Source organism: Syzygium oleosum, unplaced genomic scaffold (genome assembly GCF_021117445.2).
Source record: "Syzygium oleosum isolate NSW1041296 unplaced genomic scaffold, Sole_v2.1 Sole_v2.14, whole genome shotgun sequence".
NCBI lineage: Eukaryota > Viridiplantae > Streptophyta > Magnoliopsida > Myrtales > Myrtaceae > Syzygium > Syzygium oleosum.
The window spans coordinates 8,758,140-8,779,788 of record NW_026607498.1 but is presented as its reverse complement, the minus strand read 5'-3'; the positions used below and the strand labels follow the sequence as shown (position 1 = coordinate 8,779,788).

Below are 21,649 nucleotides of genomic sequence, written 5' to 3'. Positions count from 1 at the left end.
GCGAAATGCACCTAAATGAGTAGATGCTGTAGTTTGTCCTCTGATTAAACTCAAGTTGGTCTCTTTCTTCTCAGTTCACTATGATCCAGAGAACGCTAAAGATATGCAGGAGGAGCACCCAATCAAACAAAAAAAACACCTTGAGTTCAGACCATAGAAAGCAATGTAATAATGATCTTGGAGCGAGTCACTTATTTTACGTAGATCAAAAGCTGCCGAGTTGGGTTTGGGTGGTTCGTAAATGAATTCAGCTCAATTTCACGCGTTTAACTCACATCGACCCTTCTGACCAAAAGAAAAAAAAAAAAAGAAACTCACATTGACCTATTTTTTTTCTAAACAATTTAGACTACCTGTACCCAACCCAATCCAGATTCAACTCAAACCCACCCGCGTAACTCAACATTTTTTTTAACTATGCCAATCAAGTGATTAGTAAATTTAAAATAATTAAAAATTAATTGAAAAACAGAGATGCAATCTGCTCTTCCTCCACTAGGTATGAAATGAGCCTCGCCTCGCCTCAGCCCCTTCCTCCTCCGCGACTCCTTCGGCGTTGGTGGTGACATTTTGACTCTCTCTTATCCTGCCCCATTCGGTCCGATTCCGGTCCATATCCGGAACCAACAGGATAATGGGAGCGAGCAGCGATCCGAACACAGAGCACCAGAAGTGGTCGGAGATCTACACAAATGAAGCCCCCCCGGCACATCTATGCCATGAACCGGGGCGTTTGCCACGACAAGAAGTACCGCCTCACCATCGCCAGTCAACTCGATCACCCCACCGCCATCACCAACCGCGTCGAGATTGTGCAGCTCGACGACTCGACTGGCAAGGCCCGAGCCGACCCAAACCTCTCCTTCGACCACCCCAACCCCCCACCAAGACCACCGTTGTCCTCGACAAGGAATGCCAGCACGCCAATTTCCTTGCCACCCCCAGCGACTTCATCAGCATCTGGCAGATCACCGACGACTCCTCCCAGATCGAACTCCGCTCCTTCCTCAACGGCAATAAGAATAGAGAGTTCTGCCGGCCTCTCATCTCCTTCGACTGGAACGAGGCCGAGCCCAAGTGCATCCGCACCTCCGGCATCGACACCACCTGCACCATCTAGGACATTGAGCACAAGACCATCGACACCCAGCTCATCGCCCATTAGAAGGAGGCATTCGGACGCGTCGAAAGAATTGAACGATTAGAGGAAGAAAAGACCACGGACGAAAACAGAGAGGAGAGTTTGAGCCCTATATTAAATGAATTGAAAATAGGTCCGTTTGAGAAGCCATTTAAACCCATTTATTTCAGGCTTCTCATTTTAGAACCCATATAACTAGACCCTTCAAAATTAATACCGACCCGTTTAAACAACTTTGGGATTTTTCTTTTTTGGTCGAAAAACAATTTTGGATTAATAAATGGGCTTAAGACCCATTTTAACGTGACAACATATACGCGCTACATTTCGCCCCAGAAGCATTTTACACATAACAAAGGCTTTATTACATAAACCAGAATCCCAGGCAGACAGACAGGACAACGGACCTCTTGACCTTACAGGTACAATAACCTGTATTCCCAACCAGCTAAAAAATACACATAAATATTTACAGCAGAGACGAAGACAAATCCAGGACTCCAGACACTAATGACTAATATAACCTAACAAATTATCCCCCTTGATGTTACGAAAGGGCTGCAATGAATCACAAGCAAGTCGCTATTGGACAACCAAGCACACCAGTAGAGAGAAGGCACACACACGGGACAGACTTGATACTCCATCTGCAACACGATTGAATATGGTGCAAAGTTGACATTTCGGCTTACATCCAGCTCCGGGGCACCATGGGTTTCCCGGGTTTAGACAGATCGATAACTGAACCTTCAGTATTAGCTGGCCCAAGAGTAGAGCCACTCGCGAGCAGTGCCATCAGACTTCCACCATGGACCCTACCCTCCGGAACAGAGACTGAAATGGATGAGAGCCCTCCGTCCGCGACAGGGTAATCAGCGTTGCCGAGACCGTACTGCTGGAAACCAGAGTAAGCCGTGCCAGATGAAGTCACTTCAGAACCTGTAACCTTGGTGACATCAATGCTCGTGCTCTCCGTGGTCACAGTTTCTTTGGCCTTCTCGAGTTGGCTGACCGTGGGGCTCTGCACCATGGAACCCACAACCATGGCACCGTGGACCCTCTTATCCTGAACCAGGCCGCTGTGAAGGGCACAAAGGCCCGTCTTCCCACGAGCAAACGAGTTGCATGGGCCGCCAGCTTCCCCGCCAAAACCTGACCCAGGGTGTCCCCAGGCACATCTCTTGCCGCCACCATGCGCCTTGCAAAAGTCAGTGCTGCCTTGAGCGCTCTTGCCACACCCAGGGGCCTGGCACCTCTTACCCCCACCATGACGGACACAGTAATCAGTTCGTCCTCTCGCACTCTTCGTGCACCCAGTCACCACACACCTCTTGCCTCCCCCATGGGCTACACAGAAAGCTGTCCCCCCATGGACACTCTTGGTACAGACACCACCTCCTTGGAAGGAGCACCTCTTTCCTCCACCATGACCCTTGCAAAACGGAGTACTACCCTCGGCACCTTTGGTGCACCCCGCATAGGTGCAGCGCTTTCCGCCACCGTGCGCCTTGCAAAACAGAGTGCTTCCTTGAGCCCCTTTGGTGCAGCAAATGTGCTGACACCGGCGGCCGCCTCCATGGGAGATGCAAAGGCCGGAAAGGCCTTCCGCACTCTTCGTGCAACCCTCTCTCTGGCATCTCTTACCACCTCCGTGCCGTATGCACAAACCAGACTTCCCCCTGGCAGCTCGAGTGCAATTCTCATGGCTGCAACGTCTGCCACCGCCATGGGCAATGCAGTAGTCCGTACGTCCTTCTGCACTTTTAGTACACCCAAGGTGCTCACAGCGCCGGCCACCTCCATGTGCCTTGCAGAAGACTGTTCGGCCCTCAGCTCCCTTGTGGCAGCCAGGTTTCTGGCACCTCCGGCCACCTCCATGGGAAATGCATCGGCCAGAAGCACCTCTTGCTCCCTTTCCACATCCTTCAACCTGACAAATTTTTGTACTACTACGATGCTGCTGTTGCAGCTTCTTTGTTATCCCGGAAGTGCAGGTGACTGAGCTGTTCGGCGTTGTTATTACACTTGAAGACAGGTTTGGAACGATTGACGACGAAGCCGCATTTCTGGCATCTTGGTTAAGGAAGAAGCCAGCCTCTTGGTTCAGTGGGGGCAGAGCGATGCCTGCTTTCCAGAGGCACGATGTAGATTCTACTTCTGCACTTGATGCACAGCCAGCCAATGGAACTCCCTGCCCCAATTTAAATGGTGGGGAATCTGGATGAACGTTGGTGACATCAGATTCTGAAGGACCAGTTGAAAGACTCAATTCTAGGTCAACCTTTGGTTGCATCTGGAATGCTTTAGCATCCGACATAGTGACTTTCTTTGGGCCTGGCATCTTCTCACACCCGAGATGGAGGGTGAAATCCAAATCGAGATCCATTGACGACTCCTCCTCAGTTTCCTTGGCCGAGGATATTGCAGTGCAAGCAGTTGCCGAGCTACCCTTGCTGTCAGATGAACTAGAACATCGGCCTAGCACAAGGGACAGTGGAGAGCCAACTTGCTGCTGCTCCATAGCTCCATCAATCAAACTCCATTTGCGTTTGAGGCCCTTTGAAATAGGCGACAGATGAGAGGAAGAGCCAGGGGAATTGAGTCTCAAGATGGTGTCATAATCACCTTTAGCGCCCCCAACTTGCATAGAACTGCCCAAGAGACCAAAGGGGTTCGAAGAATACTGCGCGCCAAAACCCAAATTCTGGAACCTTGGATGCATAACGTAACCAAATGCCAATGTGTATGCCAATAGTCCAAACCTAATGCCAACGCAATAGCAGTCTGCCTGACTTCCGGGATAATGTTATTCGCTACAAAACTACAGTTAGAAATTAGTGGAAGCCATACATGCCTCCCCCACTGACAAAACCAGAAGTATCACGGCGGTCCATCTTTGACAAATAATTTAATGCAGAACTTTAACGATCAGAGCTCAACAAGCTTAGAAGAATCTTAGGATGTATGACTGGTGTGGATTGAGGCCATAGCTCTCAATTGCCTGCAAAGAATGAATAATTCAGTGTCAAAAACAATATCCTCCAGAAATTCTCAACCATCATAGTGACTGGTGTTCACAAGGAATAAGTATGCAATCAAAATAACACGTGAAGAATTAGTAGATGCAAATACGAACAAATTGATCACCCTATAATCTCAAGATTCCACTCATCACACGAGACCACTTAACTGACAGTTCTTAATTAGGGAGCTTATAAGGCTCACTAGCTATCCCTCTACTGTAGCAACAGATTAGCATACATATTAGCCCGGGCAAGTGACGAGCTACATATGTGTAAACCATAAAGACAGCATTTTCCACCTATAAGTGAAATAAAAAAACAATTATAAACATCCTAATGGCCAGAACATCATGTATCCCTGATTACAGTCCCCAGTATTAAGTGGGTAAAAGTATGCACTACACTATACTACCGTGAAACATCAGTCTATTAGAGATCTCATGTCTCAGAGCTCCTACCAGCAGAAAGCAACCGAATACATCTTAGCAAAAACAAAAAAGGGGAACAAAGTGCAAAACCTATAATAGAAAATTGTTACACACTAAAGTTGGTTAAGGAATATGTCTGAACTCTCACGCGTGTAGAGTGCTTGAAAGTGGAGTATGCATACAAGAGATCAACGTCAAGATTTCCGCCAGAAAACATATTTTAAATTCTAATTTCAGTCCAAGTCAACAAAAATTTCCTAGATGTCTAACTCTCTGAGGAAAAGAGCAAATCCAGATTGCAAACACCAAGCAAGGCAACTGAGGACCCGAAAATCAAAGCAAGGAAATCATCCACACAGGCATTAGCTAAGTTAAACAACTACGTAGCATTGCATCCATAAAATCAACAGACATGCAGAGTAAAAGTAGTAGCTAGCTATGTAGTCCAAGACAACGGCTTATAAAGACAAACATGGACAAGATCACCGAACTAGTACGAGATGAACAAGATGTTGATCAGGCAGAGAAAAAACCAAGAAGTAGCTGCTTATCTCATGATCTTAAGCTAGGCAAAAAGATTATGCAGATCGGGTGGAAACACTACAGAAACCAAATTATATGTAATTTGAAAATCTCAGACTAGGGAAGCAAAAAAGAAAGGTAGCACAAATCCACGATGCAAAACAATATGCTCGAAGTAGGCCTATTTTTCCCCTCAATATCCAACTCAGGAGCTCACAGATTAATACACACACACACACACACACCGTAGGACAAGAAAAAAGATTGACAAAACTGGATCTCGACACAGTACAAATGTTAAAACAGACGAAACGAATTGAGATACTAATGAATGAAGGAACAACGCAAGGGACAGGGTCACTGTTCAGATTCAGAACATAATCGGAGATAAATCACTAAGAAAAACAAGAATACGCAAGAAGTCCCCACGAAGCGCAGAGATTCAATCGAACCATCTGCACAGCGCTTCGGAATCCCCAAGATTCATTATTCACCTCTACTCATCCAAAACAGAGAAAAAAAAAACAGATAAAAAGCACAAGCATAATTGCAGGGGAATTACCAGAAGAAGAAACAGCAAAACGGTTTAGCGAACGATTTCCATCATTTCTAGCTCCAGAAACAAGAAGAACTGCAAGCCGAAAGAATCAGCGAGCGTTGCTTTAATCGAACCACTTGTCCGAAAGCCATGGTTTTTTTTTTTTAATCATTTGATTGATAAAAAAGATGCAGACAGCAAGAAGCAACGCCAGACAGCAAAAAACATTCTTTCGTTGATTTCTAAGGACATGAGCTCAATCGAGCTAAACCCTCTTCGATTGGTCGGAAAAGGGTGGAAAGAATCAGAGCTTCCTTCACAAAACAAAACAAAAAAAAAACCATTTTTTTTGCGCATCTCGTCGCCGAATTCTGCTTACCGAGACCACGACAGCACGAGCAATTCGGCACACGACTTCGTCCCCGAACGACAAACAAACCCAGAAAAACACAAACAAAGGGCCCGACTCCACGGCAAAACCAAAGCGAAACCGACGGGTTCCCGCAGCCGCGCGAACTCGGGGACAAAATTCAACGACAGGAAAAAAAAAGAGAAAAGGAGAAAAACAGGGCCTCGAAATCAAGAACGCGCGATGCAGAGGATCGAAAGAGGCCGCTCACCTTCGGAGCCGCGGGGCGGCGATTGGGCGGAGGGCCTTCCCGGAGACGGCGGCGGGCGGCGGGCGGCGGAGAGGAAGGCCGAAACCGGAGGGGGCGCGAGCGAGAGCTAGAGAGAGACAGAGCGAAAGCGGAGATGAGTGAGAGAGAGAGAGAGAGAGAGAGAGCACGCGTTGAAGGCAATGGCTTCGAGCTGGAAGGGGTGGGTTTAAGAATATCTGTCATGAAACCGAACTAGGGTTATATTCTTGGGTTCCCATACCTTTTTTCTTCATTTTTAATTTTATTTTATTTTATTTTTTGGGCATGTAGTTCTTTTCCCATTTTCCATTTCGTCACCTATTTTCCTTTTCAATTTTTTTTTGGGTCCTGCTAATAATGGGTCGGACCGCTTCGAACACCGCCCGCCTTCCGTACACATCGAGCAATTACGTGCGTTCGAAAAGATCCCACCAAAAATTGCCCCGGCGAAATGGAGCTTCCCGCTGTTTCGGGTCCGGAACGCGTGATGAATCGACAGGGGCCTCGTCGTCGATTAAAAACGGGGAAATTCGCGAGTGATCATTCTAGGCGTGCTTGATCAAAGGTGATAAATGGATTCCGGAGCACGAGGCGTCGCATCTTTCTTTTCTTCTTTTTTTACGTAAGCAAAAGAAGAAAAAAGGGGCAGGGTAAGCAGAGTACAATCCAAATTGCAATTATCCTATAACCAAATTGCAGTTATCGTAATCCGATGTACGACAACTCTTCAATAAAGATCGGTTAAGGACGTATGTTCTGCACGGCAAGATCAAGATCGGTGCTCATCTCGTCGCCGTGCATAAAAAAAAATGTTCCGGCGCGAGAGGTGTTTTCGCTAATCATTACCATTAAAGTTTTCGCAACAGTTTAAGAAAAAGAACATTGAACATGTAACATCTTGGTATTGTGCACATCAAATCAAGTCAACCCAATTCGTGATCCATAAAACTCAAATTCGGTCGGCGAGAAACTTGTGCATCTTGGCTCTACCACATCGCGTAAAAGCGGAAATGGCCTCGCCGAGAATCGAATGGCCGCGGCTCCCTTAGGGATTTTTCCCCATTTTTTTATTTTTTTTGAACGCTTCCGTGGTTGACTCGGGAGTTGAAAACCCAAAGAATAATACTAACCAAGTTGGTTAAACTTAATTGGGAAAGCAAAAATTATGTACGACCAAAATAAATATACGGGTTTAGGAAGACAGATTCCTTAAAACCAAAGCATATCCCTGACCGAGGAAGAACCGTGCCGCTGCTGCCGTAGCATCCATACCGGTCGATCGAAACCGCGATTTAAACCGGACGTCGGTCCAAGGAATTAATTAAATGGAAACCCAACTCGTCGGCCGAAAAAAATTGGATGCGAAAAGGAGAAAAAGGCGGGTGTTGTATGACGTCAGCGAGGGTGCGGTTTCGCGAATTATCGTGGCGTTTTTCTCTTCTTCTTCTATTTTTTATTAAAAAAAAATTAATAATGGGGGGAAATTTCGGAAGCGGAAAGAAACCGCGCAATTGCCGAGCAAGGAGAGAAGGAAAAACCGGAGTTAAATAAATAATCGGGAATGACAAATTAAATAATGAGAGAAAAAAAAAAAAGAAATTATTGGGGCGGTTGTTGAGATGGAGGGAGAGGGGGGGGGGGGGGGTCAACGGCGGGATGGCGAGGACGCATCCCCCGCCTCGCCCGCGTGGCGAAACGGGGACGGGGACGCGACCAAGCGCCGCCGCCGCCGCCGCCGCCGCCGCCCCCCGCGCGCGCGCGCGACACGTCGACGCGATTGGCTCGTCCGTTTTCCCTCGATCGTTTCGCTTTTTTTTTTTTTTTTTTTTGGTTCGAAGATCGTGTCGCGTCTCCCTTTTATTTATTTACTTACTACCCCCCTCGCCCGGCCCGGGGGTGACGGCCGCGGCCCGCCACCGCGCGGCGGGGGTGGGCGCCACGCGCTGATGGAGCGCGTGCGGAGGGAGGGAGAATGGTCGAAGCGACGCCGACCCGACCGCGAACGCGAGCGTGGAAGGAGGGAGAAAAAACCGCGAACGAGAATACCGTGGGCTCTCGCTCTCCCTCGTTCGCGATCTAGTCGCGTGGATTGACGACGTCCGCGGCGATGGGACCGCGGCTCACGCGCCCTCGGAGGGCGCGTGCGCCCACTCGCGGAGCTGTCGATCGCGGGGTCTTTTGGCTGTGGGGCGAGTGCGGCTCACCCGCCGCCCGGATTTAGCGTCACCCTCTTTGGTCACGCGCCCGCCTCCTCCTTTTTAGATCATTATTTTTTCCTTTTTTTTTTTGGGGGGTCGAAACCTCTTCATTTCAATTCTTTTTTTTTTTATGTCCAAAAGAAATTTCTGTTTTTTTTAATTGAGCGTGTTCATGCGGGCGCCAGAAACAAAAAGGACAGCAAGAAATATTAAAACATCTGAGAAATTTAGAGGGTGTGTTTAGGATGAGAACATCAAAATCACGTACTCATGTGAGTCATGCCCATTAAGTTCAAACCCCACCTGTCCGAATGGTCCCGGGGGGAAAAGAATGACGCGCAGCACCTGTTCGAAACACGTAAACGATGACGATCCTTGCTTTCTATGCGACATGGCATGTGACGCGACTAACGGATGCCCGTGCGACGTCTCGACGTGGCACTTGTTATTGTTTTAAAGAAAAAAAAAGAGACAATAATGTTTTGAATGCGGGTGAGGGCGATGGCGATGGCTGCCGGGACCGACGAGGTTGGCATTCGCTGGGACCGACGCCGTGCCGCCCTCGGCACCCTTCGCCCCCGTCCACTGCCCCGACGCGCCGCCGTTCTTGGTAGCGACGACGGCATTAACTCGAAGGGACAGTGCGGAACGGATCGTATCACAGCTATCCAGACAAATTCTACTTCGTTAATATCCGTGTGAGGTCATTACGTGTTCGCGTGAACAAACACGAAAACGAGCGATGCCCCTCCGGTGGCTCGAAAGGGTCCGGGCTTAACTAAGGACGACAAAGGCTAATTCCAACGCACGACCTTCGATTCCACCGAGCGTGGGGCTTAGCGAGAGCGACCTTCCCCAATTCGGGATACTGGTCGAGGATTAAAATTTTCAATCAATTTGCAATGTGTACACATGCCCTGGAAAAGAGACAAGGCGATAGGGGCGTCGCGGAGCAAAGCGTCGCTTTCGGAGGGAGGGAAGGTGGGGGGGGAAGGTTCCCATTTCAAGAAAGGATAAGATCTCGTCGATTTTCCACGTTTTAGGAACGGCTTCTCCTTTACCTAAAATCAAGAAAAGGTTGGGGAACCCACAAAAACGACCACCCAATTTATTAAAAAAACATATCAATGAATGAATAAATGAATAAAAAGAATGGTTCCTAAAACGAGCTCGAAGCCAAGTGGGCCCCTTCAATTTTATAGAGATTTTTCTTTGGGTTTTATGATTGGGATGATGACGCAAATGGTCCATGAATTTTGACTCGATTGGCAATGTGATCCATGAAATTTTGATTTGTTCAGTGTGATATCTAAACTTTACCCTAATGTTTAATGCTGTCCCTCAACTTTTCATTTGTTACACGTTCGATATAGCCCTTAAACTATATGGAAATTTTCAATAAAATCATTTCATTAATTTAATATCAGAGACAATAGTAAACATGACTAAATTAAATATGTACCGGTAGGAATTATATTGAACGAATCAAAAGTTTATGGATCAAATTACAGATTGAGCTAAAATTCATGAATCATATTGAACAAATTAAAAATTTAAGGATCATATTGCTGCAATAACTATTTGTGTGTCACGATCCATTCCTAAAACGAGCTCGAAGCCAAGTCGCCCCTTCGATCCGGAGAGATTTCTTTTTCTTTTTGTTTTTATAAAGAGAAAATGTTTAAGTTAATTTCCCAAAAAAGCACCAAATCCCGGGACTCGCCAAAAGGTCAAAGAATCCCATCCCCCCCGCTTTATCTCCCCACCACCGGATCGGGACACGTGGAACGTCGGCTGACCGTTGCACATTCTCTCCATCAAACCCACGAAAAGGGGGAAGCATCGGGCTCCCTCCTCTCCCTCTCTCTCTCTCTCTCTATTTCAATGGTGAATACATGCAAGGCATGGTACAAACTAGCGTGCACCATTCTTTTTTCGGGGTCTAGTTAGTGCTAGTGCACGGCAGCTCCACTTTTAGATTATTGGATCTTTGACCTCCACCGGTCCATCCATTGCCATTGATTCTGTTGGTGCTAGCACAAAAAAATCAACCCCCCCCCAAATAGTTTTAGAGCCACCGATCCGGCCTAAGTTTATACCTATGATCTCAATATTTAACTTATTTTGTATCGTTAATTATATAACGGGTTTTTTGTGATACCTAACTATTGGCTCCTCGAATGTTTTATTTTTCTCTTAAATCTAGGATTTCTTTTTTTATTTTGTGAATATGGGTTTTTGTGAACTTTCCTATTACCAGAACACGTCATAGGTTAAATTTTAATCTTACTTTTGTATATATGTACTAGCACACACAATCAATAATTACGTCCATAACCATATAATTCCGACGATCGGTCTTTTTTATTTTTTTGCTTGGCAATCCCAATGTTTGGTACGTGAAGAATATTATGCCGATATTCATCGACATAAGTTAATAGTTCAAATTCAACCATTGAAGTGCAATGAAAAGACCCAAGATTATGTTCCGTCCTGAAGTTCTGCACGTCTCAATTTTTTTTGCACCTTTATTATTTGTCGAGAATAAGAACCAACGAAAGGAAGTCCTGCCCTATGCCATTTCAAAGAATTCCATTTCTCGAAATAATCAAGTTCAGAAGGTGCAACTTTACGAACAGTGGACTTTTCATTAAACCCATTTTCTCTCTTTGTACGTTCCTTCGAACTCCATGTGTCTCACCCTCTCTGTCTCCTCAGAACATTTTAACTTGAGAAGTCGATTTCTTTTACCTTAATCTTCCATTTATAGTGCTTTTTTAGTAGCGAATATTTCGTTTAAGATTGTTTATCTGCACTTCAAGCACTCGTTTATTTTGTTTGAAATGGCAAGTTTTGGGGTCACTCCGGGCATGTCGCACTATTCTGATTGCAAAAGGATATGGTTAATGGTAACTTTGAACTTTTGTGTGGCTTTTGTATGTAAAATGGATGATTCCTGTAAACAAAGTAGTTTGATGGAAACAATTTAATGTGTGACAGATTTGATGTTCTGGATTTTATATTTAATTAAACTATAGAAGAGTAATTGTGAGAGCCGTACGAAAATTATAGTACATTTAGTATCCTTTTCCCGAAGAGTGTCAATCATGGAGTATGTGGAGGCGAGATAGGTTTTTAAGATCATGCCTTTCATTGCTCTATTCAACTTATGGTTTTACTATGAAGAAAATCAGAAATATATATATTTACTTGCAATGTAAAGTTATCCTTTATTACATACGCGGGGAAAATTACGTATCTACATTATTACGATGTTTGTATGAGTATTGTCATTTTTTAATTATAGAGCATACTGTTTAATAAGTAAAACTTTTATAGATCAACCACGGTAAAAATCGTTTATCCTTTTTTGAGGAAAGTAAGCCTTTCCCAACTCTTCTGATTTGTAGGACTATATATATATATTTTTGGTAATTTGTTGAAATTTATTGTAATTAATCTTGAATTCACGAAATCAATGTTGGAGATATACAGTCACAATTTATGCAACAAGCCGCGCAAAGCTCGGGTTTTAATACTGGTTATGAATTATCCCAAGCACTTAAAACACGACATTTTTGTCAAAAGATCGATAAAAAGCATTTATATCGGGGATCTAAAATCTTTTCCTCACTTTAGATGGGAGAGATGTAGTGATTCATAAAGATTCTTTTCTAAAGGTTATCTTTCGTGCGGTCACTACGTGAAACTGAGTTGGGTCATTATAAATGTTGTAGGAGCACGACGACTCTATTCAATGGATGTGTGGTTCGAAGATGGACTGCCCAAGCCGACTGATTAGGACGAATGGGGATCACTGGGAGAAGCAGACTGACACAAGGTGCAGCTCTTGGCATATTTCGAGAATGGATAAAAAAAGAGCGATGTGGATTGATACCGATAAGTATGTCAATATTTTGAGTAGGAAGGTTTGGGGCACGCTAAACCCGGCAACAGATAGGAGAGCTAAGATCCACCCCCAAATGATCACTAGATTTTTGGCTGCTTGAGTATTCCTTTTGCGGGTTTAACGCACTTGAAACATGTGTGGTCGTTACAAAAGGAGCAATGCAAATATGATAAGTTAAGCATTTCTCGAAAATTATATATATGCCGAGTAAACTTGATCATGGGTTTGGCAACACATTGGGGCAGCTCAACCTAATGAACCCGCTTGGGTTCACCTAAGCTCCGCTTATATTATGAAGAGGATCTAATATTTCTCAAAAGAAGGGTGAATTTAGGCAAAGACTCTTAGGCCAGCAATCCGACTCGGGCTACCGGCTGATTAGGTGTCAAATACCGAATGCACGTAATTGTCTAATAACTTCCATATCGATCGAACTTTTTTCGCGGGATTCAGGTAATTCGTACTCATATTATTGGATCCCATGCCAAAAAAATTTATGCAATAATCCATCCTCAATTACTAAAACATCTTTTCACCTCGAGCACAAACATATATGTTCGTGTGTCGAGCGAGAAAGAGAGTTTTGATGTCATGGTGACATGAGATTCCATGTCCATCTTGGAGTAGAGCTTCCTGCAACTCATCGAACATTCCCAAAGTATATTCCCTCCTTGCAACTTTCAGAAAAATCTCGAGAATATTCTCCATCGCACGCTCACTTTTTAGGGTCTAGACGTGGTTGAAGAAAGAAGTCCTCACTGTCATTTTACCTTATTTGAGTCGAATTCTTGATTTCATGGACACTTTTAGGGTTTAGCATGCAATGGAGAGAGAGAGAGAGAGAGAAGAGAGAGAGAGAGTTGTTTTTTATTCTTTGTTGGGTATTGATCCGACTTGAAAGGGATAGAGTGCACGATCTCCGGGTCATGCCATGGGGGCACGTAGGGCGGTCCTACGTGATCTTATATTTTCTTAATTTTGGACCCATTAACATCAAACGAAATATTTGCACATTGCCAAGGCCAAAGTGACTCGATTGCAGGGAGGAAACATCCTGTTAGATTCGGATCAACAGATCAAATCCTGGGATTAATGTTGCTAGGTGCAGTAGATACGTCATTTTCTGGACACTTTCGCTCGCTACGTGACGAATTGTCCCCTTGCAGATGACAACATCGAACGACTTAATTATCCTCATCCGTGATTCGTTCTTTGCACCAAACTATACCTACCGATCAAATATTAACTCGCGAGGAGAAATATTGGTAGATCAAAAGGGGAATCGTGTTTGACTCGTTCGAAAGATTTTACGAGAATTAAGAAATGACTCTGTAAAGTAGTCAGCGATAAACTAGTAGAGCACTAAACTCCAAATGTCTTACCCAATGAGGATCGTCCTTTGTACAATAATCTAGAGACTAATTTGACTGTTGACTCTAGATTAAAAATTAGATTATTCTTTAAATCTTGCTCTTTTAGGTATACCCATTGTATAAAAGTTGTGGCGCGTAATAAGATTCAGGAGCGATATTCGATTGAGATTGTGTTGATTGTTTTTTGTCAGTATATTATAATTGATGCACACTACCAAGATATAGGGTCCGCGAATCAACGTTTAGGCTATCTTCTTACAATCACATGAAGGTTTTAGTGGAAGCAAATTAAAGGTGGTATGTGCCCATGGTATGAACGGTCTAATTTCCATAAAAATCCCCAACTTTCACCCTTCCAAAAATAGTCATTAGTTTTCTCAAAATTTACTAACATCGGGGTCAGTTATTATCATAACATGTGTCTTCATCAATACCCTTACCTTCGTATGGAGTAACGAGAAAATTGCTAGAAAAGTTTTAAACCTATTGTACATATGCCAATTTAATCTTTAACTTTTTTAATTTGGCTAGTTTAGTCTTTAACTTTTTAAAAATTTGCCATTGTAGTCCTTCCGATCAATTTTAGGTAGAAACCGCTGACATGAATGCCAACTATCCTACGTGGCATGGCTGGCGTTGATGTGTACAGTTTTTACAATTTTTTTGAATTTTATTATTTTTTATTTTTGAATTTAATTTTTTCTTTTATTTTTTCTTCTTCCTCCACCGATTGTCGAGCCTTGATGATGACTGGTGAGGGTCGCTCGAGGTTGGTGAGGTCGACCCTTGCTAGATCTCGGCGAGGTCGAGCTTGCTAAAGGCCGGTGAAACTTGACCTCATTGGATCTGGTGAGAGCATGCCTTGTTTGAGGTTGGCAAGGTCGGTCGCCAAGTCCCGGCAACCGGTAGAGGAAGAAGGAAAAAATATTCAAAAATTCAATTTTTTTAAATTGCAAAAATTGTCCACGTCAGCTCTGTCTGTGCCATGCAAGATGGTTGACGTCCACGACAGCAGTTTCCGGCCAAATTGATCGAAATGACTAAATTGCCAAATTGTTAAAAGGCTTATGATTAAATTGGCCGAATTAAGAGGTTTAGGACGGAATGAACAGCCGTACAATAGATTTAAGACTTTTTTGGTAATTTTCTCATGAACAAGAGCAGCCTCCTGATATTGATAATATTGAAGAAATCAGTGGCGGTTTTTGGATAGTGGATTGATCCGAGACTATAGTGAAAATTTGGAACTTTTTCTTAGACAAAGTAAAAATTCGGAACAGAAATGGAATTTAACCTAAAGTTAAGAATTTTTTGAGGGAATTAACCCGACGCCAAACAATTTCTACGGTACTTTTGTAATCGAGTCCAGTCAAAGAGATTTTGAGTTTCAAGGTTCATCGAACCTGGACGTATGGTGCAACGTCGTACTCATAGTCACAGCACCGGCAAATGCCAAGAACCTGCACTGATTAGACGACCAAGTTCATGAGAACTATCGGATTACATGGTTGTTGTTATTTTAATCGAGATCTAATTGCACCAGTTAGCGACTGCCCGTGCTCGTCGGATTAACGTATTTGAATGGATAAGGTTTCTCTGACTTTGCTTTAAGAAAAAAGAAGCAAAACCAAAACTTAATTCCCCCTTCGGAATAATTGAAACATCATGAAAAGAAACTGTGCGAAATCATCACCTCCGTTTTCGCGAGAAATTTCTGCGGCGGTTTCTTGAGATACCGAAAGGTTTCAAGTGTTTCGGACCAAAAAAAAAAAAAGTCAAATTGTGGCAATTGCAACTGATGTAAAGTTCCGACCAAAAAAAAAAAAAACTAATGTAAAGTAAAGAGAAGCGGTTGTAATAATGTAATAATTGCAGGAAAAAAGAGAATAACTATTCAATAAGTCATTTCTATTATATGAATGTCGATTCAGTTTTAAACTTTTTTGATTTTGTTAATGTAGTCGAAAATGCTTGCGTGAAATTTCAATATAGTCTTTCTGACTAATTGCCGTCGGAAATTGCTGACGTGACGTCAAGTCATCGCCGGTCATCCTACGTGGCATGTTGACGTGGCAACTTGTGGATTGCCACCGCAATTGGACGGAAAAACTATATTGGAATTTCATGTAAAAGTTTAGGACTACGTTGGCCAAATCCAAAAATTTAGAACTCAATTGACAATTGTAGAATAAATTTAAGACTGATCGGGTAATTTCATAAAAAAAAATTTTATTTTCATGGTAATGAACGTGTGAGCTTTTGAGCACCGAATTACTCTTCGTCATAAACGAAGGGCAGTGTCACGGGCTAAGAGACTACTCACCGCGGAAAAACCAGTGCAGTGGCCGACAAACCGAAGCACGTGGCCAATTTTTTTTAAAGATTAGTAAATAAAAATTACCTCATCATTACCTACCGTACCACATCAAGTTTTGCTCGGGGCATCCACTCTCTCGACCGAGAAATTCAAAGCAGCTTAATATTACAGTTGAGTTTGTTGGCTCCTAACCAATTTCTGCACGTGCGCTCAATCCCGCCTTTGGAAATCTCTCAATAAGATTATCATTGCATCCCGAAATTTTAATGCAAATACCATATTCCGCATTCACGACCTATTGTATCGTCCCTTTTAATCCCTCACATTTCACCCCAACGCAACGAAGCCCCGCATTTGAGGTCCCATGAATGTGGACGAATTCATACCGTGACACGAAAGGTATATTGAGCTATTCTTCTTAGATAAATGTTGCAATTTTTACTAAATTTAAGCACGTGTAGGTAGACAAAAGCTTGCTCATCATGTTAATAATGAAAAGGACACATCTATCCTACTAAATCCCCCAATCGTAACACAAAAGCCTTCGAGTTTTCTTCCAACACAATAATAATTAAAGCCGTATTCTTTATTATATGTATATTGAAATGGTGAGATGGCCTCTTGGATGAATTTTCATCGTTTTGACTTCTTTATTTCAATCTATTATTACTTTATTCTTACTTTTTACTTACCCAATTGCCACTATTTTTCTTTTTATTGAAAGAAAAATGATATATTAGATGAATTTGAATAGTACAAAGGTTGTCTTACCTCTTGAGGATTTTATAGAGTTCTGATTATTTTTCTACATCACGCTATTTACTTTACATGTTTATACTCTTACCGTTTCTAACCCAAAATTTTTATTCCGACGCATATTGTAAAAATACGTTTTTAGTTTAGATATGTTCATTTTTTCATGGTCATATAGCGGATCTTCTACTAAACAAAAGTCCATTAACACTTATAATTTGGCTTTGTATGTCACGATTGTAAAAGAAAAAAAAAATGTTAATGACGAGCCATTTTGCACTTTAGCATTATCAATATGAGGGGTTTGGTGAACGTCAATCACAACTTGAACAACGAAAGACAACATGCCAACTGTTCATTCTGAATGAGTAACATCCAATTCTGAGGAAGTTTAGCTACAATTGTGGTCAGGTGCTTCATCTCGGGAAGTTTACGGCTTTCAAATCATCAAATTTACTTATAATTATGTTAATTTTGATTCTAAAATAACTTCACAAAGTTTGGATCACAAGCCGAGGGAAATAATTCATTCCAAAGGCGGAGCTTCCAATTCTAAGAAACTTTTTTCTTGTTGAGACAAAAATGTGAAAGACATCATATAGATTTGCTGTCCTTCAGGAACAAACGATTTGATTTATTTTTCACAACTATAAGATATAGTTGGACTTTTATTTATGTAGGCCCAATGCATCCGGTGCATCGCACGGGGGGATATTCTAGGACATATCCCGGGTGAAATCTGTACACGCAAGACCAAGCTGGCTCGAGCTCATGTTATAAGTTGCTCTTCAATATTTTACGCCTAGTGGGAAAGATGAGCGCAAATATGACAGTGCAACCAATCGATCTAATTTCCCTTTTTTTTTTTCGCGAAAAGTAAATAATTCAAAACTCAACACCATTGTCTGTATCGCTTACAAAAATGAATGGACGCATAATATTTTCATCGCCCACGAAAGTATCTAGATATAAATTGTTGTTGATAATGAAAATGTTTTCGATCGGCTAATTATTTAAAGCGATACGGACGATCATTTTCAAGAAAAATAATTTTCAAATCATATATTTTTCGCGAAACGAATTGGAATAATTTTTTTTTTTTATAGTTGAGGTTAGCGACGAGATTTCTCGGAAGCATCCCACGAAATAGAAGCGTGGCCAACCTTAATTGGGAGTGTTTTGATAATAATTATTTTATTTTTTTGCATGACGTCAGGCAGGCACTGAACAATGAACGTTGACTTCAAGGAAGTCGCAAAGGGGATGGGATGTCTCGGAAGTGTCGACACCATGACTCCATCGCTTGCTGCGAATCGAATGGGCATGGGCCCAACAAGCATTGCGGGCCGGGCCAGGGCCCAATTCAATAGACTCGCTCTCTAGAGCCGAGCCTCAGCCGTTGGATCAAACATTAGATTTTATTTTTCTTTTTTCATGCCAAATGATTTGCTCTATAGTTTGGGGTCCAATGCCACTGACCTAAATAGAAGATTGATGGGCGTGTCTTAATAGCAAATGGGAGTCGGAAATTTGGTCTAAAAGGACCACTTAAAAAAAGCAGCAGAAATCTCTGTCGGTATATTTCAACAGGAGGTGTTGGCAAGTGTCGGAAAACGGTTGGTAAAGATAATGAGCAACGACTTTTCTAAGTGTCGGAAAACGGTTGGTAAAGATAATGAGCAATGACTTTTCTTTCTTCTTTTTTTTTTTGCAGGTAATATGTTGATAATTTAGGCTCCGTTTGTTTCACGGTCTGAAAAATGTTTTCCGGAAAGTTTTTTTTCTCAAGAAAATGATAATATTTTCCGATATTTGGCTGAGACCTAAAAATGAACCGGAAAATATTTTCCATTGTTTGGTAAATCTCATTAATTTTCCTAAATAGACATATACTATTTGAGCGCTAGTGGCTTGTGCATGGGTGGTTAAGGAACCCAGCATGGGCACTATGGTGGCAATCCCGGATCCCCGACTCTCGGGTACGAGCACGGGCACTGATCTTGGATCCATTGAAACCGAGCCCGAGAACTTGGTGCCCGAGCCCGGCTCCCTGGCGCCTTGGCCCCGATCTATAAAGGCCAGGCCCAAGTCCTTGGCGTTTGGGCCTCGATAAGACCTAAGCCTAGGACTACGACCCTGGCTCTCGGGCTTAGGTCAATTGAGGCTGAGCCCCGAACTCGGCACCTGGGACTTAGTCCTTACGCCCGGACCCAGGTCCATCGAGGTTGGACTCGGGACCTTGGCACCCATGCTTGAGTCCATCAAGGTCAGGCCCTGATCCCTAGCGCTCAGGCTTGGGCTTGGCATAGATGGACTTGGGTACAAGCGCAGGGAACCTCGTCATGAGCATGGGCATAGGAGTCTTGGGCTCGATCTCGATGGACTCGAGCATGGGCATTGGGGTCTGTGGGTTGGCCTTGATGGACTTGGGCACGGGCACCAAGGACCCGGGCCTGGCCTTGATATTATCGGGCTTGGCATCCATGGGCACCGGGATCTTGGGCCTGGCCTTGATGGACCCGGCCCCGGTGCCAAGGGCCTGGGAATGAGCATCAGGGTTTCCGTGCCCATGGGCAAAGTTTCTTATCCAAGCGCTGATACTTAATCATATTTTGAAAAATGATTTCTGATTTTTTTAAAGAGGAAATCATTTTTCTGAATTTAAGCTTTTGTAGGAAAATATTTTTTGTCGCTCGCTCATTTTTCTAAGCGATCCAAACGCCCGGAATCATTTTTTTGTCACATATTAGAGCAGTTGGTAGTTTATAAACATAAGTAACTATTTTAGATAAGAGTTGATGAAACAAAATTAGCTAGTAACTTAATCGAAGAAAAGTTGACACATGCTCTAATTGAGAATGATAATTTTTAAAAAGAGTTGGTAAATTTGAAAAGTTCTTGACAAGACAAATAAAAAATTGTTAATGATAAGAAGATTTGGTAAATTGAAAAAACACAAATAAATAATAGTAAGTAACTTAAGTGAAACTTGATAACCCAAAATTAGTCGATCACTTTTCATTCAAATCAGGAAATAATGACACCGCAAGTACTTGGATTTATGCCCCTTTTAAAATTAAGTACCTAAACCTTTTCTTTATTTAATCAAATACCTCACTTTTTCAAATTTGATTGAGGCCTTTGTTAATTAAATTGCCATGTCTTGCATAACGCGGCTCGCTTACTCGGCAAATGTTAAGCACAATGGGTGATGTGGCTCACTTATTCAGAAAATTGGTGCCGTCTCTATTTAGGTGTTGGGTGATGAGAAGAGAGAGTTATGAGTTAAACGATGTTAGCCGTCTAATATAACTTTGGTAGTGGGGCATCACGTCAAGAGGTCACATGGGATGCCAATGAGGATAATCAATGCTACTTGACGGCGTTAGTGTTGACCTTGGCATTTTCTGTCCGCAATTTTAACGAGATCTCATGTTGATTCACATTTGAAAAGCGGATGTATTTGAATGAAAAATAAGGGCAGTTTAGGACAGTTCATTAGAACAAGTAAATGCGAGCTCTTATGCTACAGAGAGCGGATTACCAGAACAAGTAAGAGCGAGGAAGTCTTCTTGGCAAAGCATAAATCACTCCGTCACAACCGCGAGAGGTAATAATGAAACGCTAAAAGCTGAAACTTGGACCAAAACCATATAATGACTTTGGACCAGCTCACATGTGGCTAACATACGACCACAAAATAAAGAAGGATAAAACAAAACAACTACAATATCAATAGAAAACTTCATCAAAAGGGAACACAAATATGGAGAACTTTATTTGAAAATCTCAATACTTGTCTGAACTTCGAACTTCAGTCGTGCATATTGCCTCCGCTTGTATGTCAACAACGCTTGGCGCTTCAATAAATCCACTACCAGCATTCATACAACTTAATATCGACGCGAAGCCGGAAGTAAACATCTCCCTCGAACGAGTCCGTCATCAGAGTGGCCACGCCACGGGCCATGAAGAAGTCGCCGGTGCCGCCAATTACCGAAATGTCCCTAGTCTTGTTCATCAAAGGGTCAGCCCCAGCAAAATTCAAGCTACCCTTGTGGTGAGTGGAAGAAAACACAAAGGAAAAGCCAAGCCAAGCTGTGAAAATATCCTTCTTGTCATAGATATAGAACCCTTGGGCACGCCCGACAGGCTTTGAGTGCAAATTGTTGTCCAAAGTGACGGGGTCGTCGAACACGACCAGATCGCCGAAATGGCTCTGCCCGGCCAAAATTGTCTTGTTGGCCCAAGCTGGCGCGCCGATTATGGCTGAGGTCGCGTTCTTTGCGTTGTTCCCGTTGTAGAGAATGTCGTGGAAGAAGAACACGAGCTGCTTGCACGGGCGGCGATTGCGGATCCGCTTGTTCGCCGCGTCGACGTTGGAGCGAAAAATTAGGAACAAGAAGAGTAACGAAACGATTACTCTTGCACCCATTTTCGAGCACAATCAATTGATACAAAGAGTTTTGCCAAAGACTTAGGCCCCTGAGCATATATGAGGATCTAATGCTCATTATATAGGGGACCTAAGTGGACAAGGTCTTGAAGAGCTTGGCTTATACGTCATTCTTCTTGCTGGACTGGAAATTTAGTGCTGCTTTTTCATTCTATGGACATCAGTCTCCGATTGAGTCGCTTCATTTCCACGGCTGTTGTTATGATTGGACGCACTAGAGCTTCGAGGAGGTCCAGCTGCATAATAATTGAGAGAGAATGAGAAAAAAGGCGTGGATGTCCACGCTGTATTAGCTCGTACCTCTCTACCAAATACAGGATATGATAAAACATATTCTATCCCGATTTTTATT

The 21,649-nt window shown here is 43.0% G+C and overlaps 2 protein-coding genes and 1 pseudogene across 4 annotated transcripts; 1 reads left to right on the top strand and 2 right to left on the bottom strand.

Moving 5' to 3' along the window:
* Positions 1 to 608: 608 nt before the first annotated feature.
* On the top strand, positions 609 to 1,336 carry LOC130139853 (WD repeat-containing protein LWD1-like; annotated as a pseudogene).
* A 146-nt stretch (positions 1,337 to 1,482) lies between these two features.
* On the bottom strand, positions 1,483 to 6,410 carry LOC115666384 (uncharacterized). Of its 3 annotated transcripts, XM_056317706.1 has the most exons (3): positions 6,273 to 6,363; positions 5,677 to 5,745; positions 1,483 to 4,142 (listed from the first exon to the last, which is right to left on the bottom strand). In XM_056317706.1, the coding sequence occupies exon 3, from the start codon at positions 3,861 to 3,863 to the stop codon at positions 1,830 to 1,832; it is 2,034 nt and encodes a 677-aa protein (XP_056173681.1). In that variant the 5' UTR covers positions 3,864 to 4,142; positions 5,677 to 5,745; positions 6,273 to 6,363; the 3' UTR covers positions 1,483 to 1,829. The 3 variants fall into 3 exon arrangements, with proteins under 3 accessions (XP_056173681.1, XP_030443981.2, XP_030443980.2); XM_030588121.2 differs by lacking the exon at positions 5,677 to 5,745 and having other exon boundaries at positions 6,273 to 6,410; XM_030588120.2 differs by lacking the exons at positions 5,677 to 5,745; positions 6,273 to 6,363 and adding an exon at positions 4,863 to 4,883.
* A 14,135-nt stretch (positions 6,411 to 20,545) lies between these two features.
* LOC115663705 (dirigent protein-like) lies at positions 20,546 to 21,347 on the bottom strand. Its single transcript, XM_030585692.2, has one exon. It carries the CDS (start codon positions 21,274 to 21,276, stop codon positions 20,716 to 20,718), a length of 561 nt encoding a protein of 186 aa, XP_030441552.1. The 5' UTR covers positions 21,277 to 21,347; the 3' UTR covers positions 20,546 to 20,715.
* Positions 21,348 to 21,649: the final 302 nt, after the last annotated feature.